We start from the raw sequence: 11011 nt of genomic DNA, 5'->3' as shown, positions 1-11011 counted from the left end.
CCAGGTTATAGTCCAACAGGTTTATTTGGAAGCACTGCTCCTTCAAGTGGTTGCTGAAGGAACGCAGCACTTGGAAAGCTAGTGCTTCCAAATAAACCTGTTGGACTGGAATGTGGTGTTGTGATTTTCAAATTCGTACACCCCAGTCCAACACCGGCATCTCCAAATCAAAAACTTTTTCGCTTTGACTCTATTTTGTCATGTTCCTTCACAGGTTAGAGGTACCATGTGTGAAGTTTCTGAAGTCTTGCATTGCGTCAAATGATTTAGTGTTCTACATGATCTTTATAATCTTCAATTGAATTAGCTTTATTGCCACGTACTCGATTGAGAAGTGAAAATTTTGAATCGCCACTTACAGCGCCATCTGGAGTACAATGCTATATTACAGAATAGAGAAAAGAAAATTACACAGTTTAACCAAAAGTCAAAAAGACAATCCGAATCTGTCTCTAAAGCCCTTTTGCAGCCGACCACTGCAGAGGGCCTCCGTGTGGTCTGACTGGGTGCTGCTATCTCATTGATCAGACATTAGTCAACCTCTCAATATACATTTTAATCCCTTGTACACAAACCTTCTCAGCATTTAGAGAAATGCTGTTTCTATTCAAATAGTTTAGCATGTTCAATGAATGATGCCAGTTACAAGCATATTTAAATGTGCCATCAATCATAGCAACATCTTTCTGTTTGGGAAGAAGAATTCCTTAACAGGAGTTCTAGGAAAGTGTTGTAGCCACAGGCCCATAGTAATTGGGCTTAGACATTTATTACCTTAATACCTTTGTCTGATTAGGTTAGATTAGATTACAGTGTGGAAACAGGCCCTTCGGCCCAACACGTGCACACCGACCCGCCGAAGCGCAACCCACCCATACCCCTACATTTACCCCTTACCTAACTACGGGCAATTTAGTATGGCCAATTCACCTGACCTGCACATCTTTGGATTGTGCGACGAAACCGGAGTACGCGGAGGAAACCCATGCAGACACTGGGAGAATGTGCAAACTCCACACAGTCAGTCGCCTGAGGCGGGAATTGAACCCGGGTCTCTGGCGCTGTGAGGCAGCAGTGCTAACCACTGTGCCACCGTGCCACCCACAGTCTGCTGGAGCTTCTGTATGAAAAATGACCTGTTTGGCAATATTGTCTTCAGAGTTTGTGCGAAGATTTGTAGCTCGGGTGCTCGTTGTTGTGGTTCTGTTCGCTGAGCTGGAAGTTTTTGTTGCAAGGCGACATCATCAGTGCTTGGGAGCCTCTGCGAAGCGCTTCTTTGATGTTTCCTCCGGTGTTTATAGTGGTCTGTCCCTGCCGCTTCCGGTTGTCAGTTTCAGCTGTCCGCTGTAGTGGTTGGTATATTGGGTCCAGGTCGATGTTTGTTGATTTCTTCAGAGCTGAAAAACTTATTTGAAATTTGGATGAACTGGCATCTCTTGTGCCTTTGGAATCATTGCAGCTTGAAAGCTTTGCAGAGCAATCTAAATTATGCTATAAGCTAGTGTAAATCCAAGTCAAATGATTCATGTGATTATGATCTAGTTATTGGACAAACCAGATTCTAGATTGAATATTCATTTTTCAGGTTTTAGAGTCAGAGGTAGAGTGTGGAAACAGACCCTTCAATCCAACCCATCCATGCTGACCAGATATCCCAACCTGATCTAGTCCTGCCTGCCAGCACCCAGCCCATATCCCTCCCAACCCTTCCTATTCATATACCCATCCAAATGCCTTTTAAATGTTGCAATTGTACCAGCCTCCCCTGCTTCCTCTAGCAGCTCATTCCATACCCATACCACCCTCTGTGTGGAAAAAGTTGCCTTTTAGATAAGAGACCTCTTCCCCTCTCACCCTAAACCTATGCCCTCTAGTTCTGGACTCCCCCATCCCAGGGAAAATACATGTATATTTATCCTATCCATGCCCCTCATAATTTTGTAAACCTCTATAAGGTCACCCCTCAGCCTCCGCTCCAGGGAAAACAGCCCCAGCCCGTTCAGCCTATCCCTATAGCTTAAATCCTCGAACCTTGGCAACATCCTTGTAAATCTTTTCTGAACCCTTGCAAATTTCACCATCTTTCCAATAGGAAGGAGACTAGAATTGCATACAATATTCCAACAGTGGCCTAACCAATGTCCGGTACAGCCACAACATGACCTCTCAACTCCTGTACTCCATACTCTGGCCAATAAAGGAAAGCATACCAAATGCTGCCTTCACTATCCTGTCTAACTCCAATCCCACTTTCAAGGAGCTATGAACGTGCACTCCAAGGTCTCTTTGTTCAACAACACTCCCTAGGACCTTACCATTAAGTGTATAAGTCCTGCTAAGATTTGCTTTCCCAAAATGCAGCCCCTCGCATTTATCTGAATTAAACTCCATCTTCCACTTCTCAGCCCCATTGGCCCATCTGATCAAGATCCTATTTTAAATGGAGGTAACCTTCTTCGCTGTCCACTTCACCTCCAATTTTGGTGTCATCTGCAAACTTACTAGCTATACCACTTATGCTCGCATCCAAATCATTTGTGTAAATGACAAAAAGTAGAGGACCCAGCACCAATCCTTGTGGCACTCCAATGGTCACAGGCCTCCAGTCTGAAAAACAACTCTCCACCACCACCCTCTGTCTTCTACCTTTTTGAGCCAGTTCTATATCCAAATGGCTAGTTCTCCCTGTATTCTGCGCGATCTAACCTTGCTAACCAGTCTCCCATGGGGAACCTCGTCTAACACCTTATTGAAGTCCATATAGATCACATCTACCGCACTGCCATCATCAAACCTCTGTTACTTCAAAATACTGAATCAAGTTTGTGAGACATGATTTCTTGTGCATAAAGCTATGTTGACTATCCCTAATCAGTCCTTGCCTTTCCAAATACATGTATATCCTGTCCCTCAGGATTCCCTCCAACAACTTGCCCACCACCAACGTCAGGCTCACTTGTCTGTAGTTCCCTGGCTTGTCCTTACCACGTTAGCCAACCTCCAGTCTTCCGGCACCTCCCCTGTGACTATCGATACAAATCTCTCAGCAAGAGGTCCAGCAATCACTTCTCTAGCTTCCCACAGAGCTCTAGGGTACACCTGATCAGGTTCTGTTGATTTATCCACCTTTTATGCGTTTCAAGACATCCATAATTTCCTCCTCAGTAATTTGGACACTTTTCAAGGTGTCACCATCTATTTCCCTACAGTCTATATCTTCCATATCCTTTTCCACAGTAAATACTGATGCAAAATACTCACTTAGTATCTCCCCCATTTTCTGTGGCTCCACAAAGGCTCCCTTGTTGATCTTTGAGGGACCTTATTCTCTCCTTAGTTACCCTTTTGTCCTTAATGTATTTATAAAAATCCTTTGGATTCTCCCTAATTCTATTTGCCAAAGCTATCTCATGTCCCTTTTTTGCCCTCCTGATTTCCCTCTTAAGTATACTCCTACTTTCTTTATATTCTTCTAAGGATTCACTCTATCTACCCTGTCTACACCTGACATATGCTTCCTTCTGTTTCTTAAACCCTCAATTTCTTTAGTCATCCAGCATTCCCTATACCTACCAGCCTTTCCATTCACCTTTAACAGGATATGTTATATCCATACTTTCTCAAGATTCTCACTATCTCATTTCTGAAGGCTTCCCATTTTCCAGCCATCCCTTTACCTGCGAACATCTGCCTCCATCAGCTTTTGAAAGTTATTGGGGCTCGATTAGTGGTGCTGGAAAAGCACAGCAGGTCAGACAGCAACCGAGGAGCAGGAAAATCGACATTTCGGGCAAAAGCCTTTCATCAGGAAAATGTCCTCTATTCCTGATGAAAGGCTTTTGCCCGAAACGTCAATTTTCCTGCTTCTCGGATGCTGCCTGACCTGCTGTGCTTTTCCAGCACCACTCTAATCTAGACTCTGGTTTCCAGCATCTGCAGTCCTTGTTTTTACCTCCTTTTTGAAAGTTCTTACCTAATACCATCAAAATTACCCTTTTGTCAATTTAGGGACATTACAGTGTGGAAACAGGCCCTTCGGCCCAAAAGTCCACACCGACCCACCAAAGCGCAACCCACCCATACCCCTACATTTGCCCCTTACCTAACACTACGGGCAATTTAGCATGGTCAATTCACCTTACCTGCACATCTTTGGACTGTGGGAGGAAACCGGAGCACCCAGAGGAAACCCACGCAGACACGGGGAGAACGTGCAAACTCCACACAGTCAGTCGCCTGAGGCGGGAATTGAACCTGGGTCTCTGGCGCTGTGAGGCAGCAGTGCTAACCACTGTGCTGCCCACTAGAGCATCAACTTTTAGATCTGAACTTTTCCATCACTATTTTAAATCTAATAGAATTATGGTCACTGGCCCTAAAGTGCTCCCTCGCTGACACCCCAGTCACCTGTCCTGCCTTATTTCCCAAGAGTAGGTCAAGTTTTGCACCTTCTCCTAATAGGTATATCCACATGCTGACTCAGAAAATTGTCTTGTACACGCTTAACAAATTCCTCTCCATCTGAGCCCTTAACACTATGGCAGTCCCTGTCTATGTTTGGAAAGTTAAAATCCCCTACCATAACCACCCTATTATTCTCAGATAGCTGAGATCTCCTTACAAGCTTGTTTCTCCATTTCCCTCTATTAGGGGGTCTATAATACAATCCCAATAAGGTGATCATCCCTTTCTTATTTCTCAGTTCCACCCAAATAACCTACCTGGATATATTTCCAGGAATATCCCCCCTCAGCACAGCTGTAATGCTATCCCTTATCAAAAATGCCACTGCCCCCTCCTCTCTTGCCTCCCTTTCTATCCTTCCTGTAGCATTTGTATCCTGGAACATTCAGCTGCCAGTCCTGCCCATCTCTGAGCCATGTTTCTGTAATTGCTATGATATTTCCTCTCCCATGTTCCTAACCATGTCCTGAGTTCATCTGCCTTCCCTCTTAGGCTCCTTGCATTGAAGTAAATGCAGTCTAATTTATTAGTCCTACCTTGTCCCTGCCTGCCCTGACTCTTTGACTTCTTTTCTCAACTGTACCAGTCTCCGATCTATATCTTTCCTCACTATCTCCCAGGGCCCCACCCCCACCCCAAATTGTAATGAGGTTTTTCACTAAAAGTTTATAAATACCACTAAAATTCAAATTCGAATGCGGACTTAAAGACATTAAAACAAAATACAATTCCATTAATTCCAAAAGCAAGCTTGCGGTACACTCCAGTGAATTCCCTTTGCTATCTCAGGGCTTTACTTGGCAGGAAATTGAAACCACTGCTCTTCAAAACTTGTCTCTTCCATGAGCTTTTATGTAACTGAGCTTCAGTTTGTTTTTACCTCTGCTTTGAATAACCCTTTTTGGGTTTTAACCAAACACTTCTGGTCCTTCTGCGTTTAAAGCTAAAGTTATTTATATTGGAGTAATTGCTGTCATGTTCTCCCACTGAATAGTTCTATCCTTTTTTCCCCTCGAGTAACTGTTTAAACATTTAACTTCAGTCAAGAATTCTGCAAATCCTAACTGAAACCAAAGGGTTTCTTCAAGCTACGGATGTTTTTCCTAATTTAAACATGTTTTCAGAACATTCTAAACTGCCTAATGCCTTGCATTTTTTACTATATTCCTAATCTCACCCAATGGAGAGAAACTATTTATACACCAAGAGCACCCTATTCTAACAAATCACATTGGCTGCAGGAAATAATTAACTTATTAGAGCCCTTCACACACAAACCAAAACCCACATGCCACTAGCTCAGATTAAAACTAATAGTATATAAATCACACACCTTGTATCACAATGTAGCCTAATGCTGCACCCAGCCTTTATTGCACTAATGCTTCAGTAATAAAGTGAAAGACACTTTGACAATTGTTGGAAACCATACGTTGTGAGCTTTGGAGTTGCCATCCAGCAATTCTAAACCATTTGATTACCTGATTTTGCTTAATAAGGGAAACATCATAGTAACGTTTTGTCATTACACTTTGAACATTCAAATACAAATTATTATTTTTAGCCTTGTAATATTAAATCAGCCTGGAAACTTTAAAGAAGCAAATTATGATGGTCAAATATATTCTTGCTCTGCCATCTACTCTAGGGTAAACAAGATGCCTTCAGTTCTAGGAGGACAATATAATTGAAATGTTAAAAAGCCATTCTGACCTATTAGCCCACTTCAACATTTATTAACATCATGATTGACCTACATCCTAAACAAGACCGGTTAGCCCATACTTTGCTAACAAACAACCAACAATCTCCATTATAACTCAACTGAATTGGCATCCGTTCTTATTTGCAAAATATTTCCAAGTTTCAACAGTCTTCTGAATTTCACTTTTTTAAAGACTTTATTGGGGGATAAAAGATGAACATAAGCAGATAATTGTCTTGATGTGTATTTATTCAGCATTTTCTCAAAAAACTTGCATTATCCCTTTCATCCCTCTTTTCCTAATAATTTTTTTTAAAAAATTGATGTGCCTTACACTTGTGGAGCTATTAATCTCTTGTCACTCTTTGCATTTTCCCACTTATCAAGTTCTGTGCTTTTTTTGGGTGTTTAGTTTTAAATTTTGCTCTTTAATTTGTCTCTGACTTTGTCCATGCTGTCCTCTTTAGTCCTTTTTCTTTATCACATTAAATCTTTGTTTATCTCCCAGTAATATGATGTTTAGTCTATTAACAGACATGGACCATCTCTTATTCCACTAAAGTCTTATTGCTTTAAATTTTAAGCTGCTTTGTTTCTCCCTTTCAGACATTATGTTCACTCCTTGTTATCTGCTGATTCACTACCCACAGATCCCCATGTCCAAGACTCCTTTTCTTCACCAGTGAGTCATATGGGTCCTTCACTGTATACTACAAAAAGTTTTATACAGAGCTGTTATCTGTATTTAGGAAGTCTGTGCCCCTGTTGCCTGCAGATAATGAGGGTTTGGTATACATTGAATTAATCATTATTCATTTACAGTTAGGCTGACAAATTATGGCTCACTACTACATTTATTGTAGCAAGCTACCTTGTACCATTAGGACATTGCTGCAGAAAGTTGATCTGTGATATTCCTTGTTGAAATCTCTGCCTTTCCTATATTTCTGATCTGTGCAATATGTAACCTACTGATTTGCAGCTTTTACCAGGATATCTTGTCACAGCTCCCACTACAATCGTAAATTTACTTCTATTTCTTAATTTCTACCTGGAAAGTCTCTACTGTTTACTTTTTTCCCTGTACCATTTTCTTGTACAGTTTATGATCTTGTATGAGTTCCAATTCCATCAATCTTGCAGCCAAGGAGTTGAAGATTGTATCTAATGTTCATAAAAACATTCTTTCCACTTATGCACTTGTAGAGTGACAAACAGTGTGGGCCACAACTTAATCCATAAAGCAAGAGGATAGATTATAATGTTGGACAGCAAGCTTATTAATGATGGATGAATAAGGCTTTGAGAGAAATGTGGACAGTAGAGGTTTGCATGATCTCCAGTTTCCATATATTAGAAATGGAAGTCTAGTCAGGAGAGAATTAGAAGTTGTTTAGAACTGGCCAAATATACATAAACAAGAATTTGGCAGTTGATCTGAGGAAGGGTGGAGTTCCTTTAGTCGAAAATTTCTGCTTATTCAGCACTGAATGTCACAAGTAGTACAATGATTCAGCAGAGGTGTTGAGAATGGTGCCATATTTCTTATGTGCAACTGTTAAATGACCACTTGAATGACCAAACAAAAACCAAATCGACCATAAAGCTTGTACACTGGTTGCAGAGGGAAATTGGATTCAGCTATGTCCTGAGTTTGAATAACGTACATTGTCAGCATTCTCACTTACAAATGTAACTCAGGCTTGCTGTTAATTATGTTCTTCAACCAAACTAATCTCCTCCATCTCTCCCAAACTCAGACACTGATTGATTGGGAAGTAAGTAGGAAAGCAGCAAACAACCAAGGTGCAGCAGGTTGGAAATCCAGGTTCAGAAGTAGGCTAAGTGGGAGTGGAGAAAGTGAGGTCTGCAGATGCTGGAGATCAAAGTTGAAACTTTATTGCTGGAACAGCACAGCAGGTCAGGCAGCATCCAGGGAACAGGAGATTCGACGTTTCGGGCACAGGCCCTTCTTCAGGAATGGGAGTGGTCAAAGCAGTGATGTTGATCAGGTCATGTAATCAATATCCCATCTGGCACAATGTGCATCTATAAACTCTAAATAGATATCTATCCACTAAAACAACTTTAAAAACAATGCAATTTTGAAGCAAGGACTGACTGAGTGGGGATGTTAAGTTGCAGTTTGTGTGGCGCCTGACTGGCTCCAGAAATGTTGCCAAGAGACAGCATTTCTTATTTCTTCGAATAAGAAATTGGGATTAAGGACAGATTCTTGTGAACTCTATAATTATCTAAGTGGAAAGAGAAGTTAATGAAAGTGATTCTCTGGCTATAAGTGTTTCCATTCATATTTAGCTAGACAAGTGCAGTCCTGCTCAGCTAGGTGTTAAAAGGCTGGAAATAATTTTACAATATACAGGTTACAACTAACCTTTTCATAGTTTTTAAAGGAGCACTTAGGACAGAAATCTAATCAGAATTAAAACTTGGAACTGTAGATAAGGTGGGAATGGATTGGAAGATGTACTTGAACTTAAAGGAGACTGAAGTTAGGGCAATTATTTGCAAAAAATAGGATGGGGGAATGTTAGTGTCAAGATTAGGTTTGCTTTCAATATGGGGTGGGTCATAACACCTGAAATAACACTGCAATATCTGATTACTTAGGGGATGGGGGTTGAATGTGAGAAGGGTGTGCAGGCAGCAAGGAAAAGGCAGATTTCTGGCATGTGTTTTTGCTTTTAAATTGGGAGATAAACTTGTGGCTTTTTTTTTTTTGCTTCAGTTTAGTATTGATGGATGACATGGAATCATTGACTTAGGGGATGGGGGGGTGAATGTGAGAAGGGTGTGCAGGCAGCAAGGAAAAGGCAGATTTCTGGCATGTGTGTTTGCTTTTAAATTGGGAGAAAAACTTGTGGCTTTTTTTTTTGCTTCAGTTTAGTATTGATGGATGACATGGAATCATTGAATGGACTTAAACTTTGAACCTTCCCTGCATTGAAAAGTTTGGACATAGTTTCAGAATTACTTCACACTGTTTTAGGGGAAATATCCCTTTTTGAGTCTTCTGACATGTGCTTGCAGGCTGCAACTTGTTCCATGATGGCTTGACTCTTTTTTTTATTTTTTTGCAATTGAAGTTCACAGGATTTCTCCCCCCATCTAAGAATCTAACGTACTCTGTAGGAACTTACTCTCTTTTTTATCTGTTTGTGAAAACTTTTTCTTTTCCATTCTAGATCCAGAGCAGGATGATGGATTCTCTGCCAATAGCTCCAGCCTGAAACTAACAAGACCATTGCTGTTGTCTGTGTGCCTTGCTATAGCATTTGCATTGTGATTTCATAAATATTTTATCCTGTATAAATTTTAATGGACATAAAGGATCCTTGGGGAGAGATGCTGCTTTTGTATACATTATTTTTCTTAATAGACATTACCTATCTCTATCTGATGCAAGTGATTTTTTTTTTATATAGGAAAGCCAAGATGGTGAGTTTTGGCAAGTTATTCAGCTGCCTTTGAGTCAAGTCACCACAGTCCTGAATTAAATCCTTCCCTCCTTCACCAATCCTTGCATGATTGTACAACCATGCAAGTTATCAGCAAAATGTTATGTCACAGATTCCTTATCTAAAGTAATTCGATTCAAACGATTCCTGACTTCTCCATTTAAAGCTGCTTTCATGTAATCCTGACTGTGTTATTTAAATGGGTTTGTCAAAATTTAACACCAGGAGCAAATGGTAATAGTATGTAACCATAAGTGGCTTCAAATATTTTGTACATTGAAAAATTACATTTTTATTTTACTGCTGTAAATACTATAACTTGTAAATCTTTGAAAAGCAGTTTTAGTTAGTATGATACTACACTGTCATGAAATGCCTAATACTACAGGGGCAGTAAAACCAGAAATCAGTTGACTTAAATGTCATTCTTTCCATTTATTCAAATGAAAGTGTTTTATTTTCTGGAAAAGTTGAGCTGTCCAATTTGAACCAGAAGATGGGGCAATACTTGAGTCTTTCTAATCTATGTACCACTGCCATCTAATGGAAGTTTAATCTTCCTTTTCAACTCAGTCAAATTGTACCACTTCATATGGCACTAAGTCTTTTTTTTTCCTAAGGCCTGGCTGCTTCTGTGTAGGGCAATGCAATTCATGTTTTCTAGTCCGATCTTTTTTGATCAGAACTCTACTTTCCAGGACATGTGCAGATTTGTATTTGAAGCAAAGGCAGAGTTCTTTGCCCCGTATGCTCGTGCATTTACTTGCTGCACCTGGTGACAAGCACAACACTAGTATGGATTCAGCATTTAACATATGCATTGAGTGACTTTTTAATGCTTTAAAAGGTTAATTTTACTATCTCTTCTGGGTGTGTGTAGGTCAATTATGGCAAGATTTATATTAGATTGAGCCTCTGCATCCATTGAAACAAACTGCAAATAAAGTAAGTCATTTGGGCTTCATTGAATGATTGATTATGCTCTCATTTGATATGACATTGGCCGAATTTCTCTCCATTCCTGTTGTGTCCCCATGATCCCTTGACACAGTCCAAAAAAACTTTTTTTCTTCTGTAATACATTGTGATTCTTTCTCCACAGCTTTCTGTGGTTAGTAGGATGGGGGCAGATCAAATTGGAAACTTACAGAATATTAAATGACCTGGAACAGAGGAGACTTGTGGAAGATCTCTCCACAGGTAGGAGAGAATAAAACCTGAAGACACACCCTTTAAAGGGAAGACCCTTCAGAACAAAAAGTAAGGAGAAAAGTGTTCAGCCAGAGTGGCGAATCTATGGAATTCACTGCCACAGACAGCTATGGAGGCCAGGTTCTGAGTTTATTTAAGACAGATTCTTGAT

At 40.4% G+C, this 11011-nt stretch overlaps 1 protein-coding gene across 1 annotated transcript in view; it reads left to right on the top strand.

The window, feature by feature from the left end:
* tdgf1 (teratocarcinoma-derived growth factor 1) overlaps window positions 1-10617 on the top strand; it is a gene marked incomplete at its 5' end in the record, with an annotated part of 12598 nt that extends 1981 nt beyond the window's left edge. The window contains one exon of the mRNA XM_043674015.1: window positions 9376-10617. Coding sequence (XP_043529950.1) covers window positions 9376-9476 — 101 coding nt within the window. The remainder of the gene's footprint in view (window positions 1-9375) is intronic.
* Between the last annotated feature and the right edge of the window lie 394 nt (window positions 10618-11011).

The sequence above is a fragment of the Chiloscyllium plagiosum genome, chromosome 2 (assembly GCF_004010195.1).
Source record: "Chiloscyllium plagiosum isolate BGI_BamShark_2017 chromosome 2, ASM401019v2, whole genome shotgun sequence".
Lineage (NCBI taxonomy): Eukaryota > Metazoa > Chordata > Chondrichthyes > Orectolobiformes > Hemiscylliidae > Chiloscyllium > Chiloscyllium plagiosum.
The sequence above is the reverse complement of the archived record's forward strand: the minus strand, read 5'-3'. Positions and strand labels throughout refer to the sequence as shown.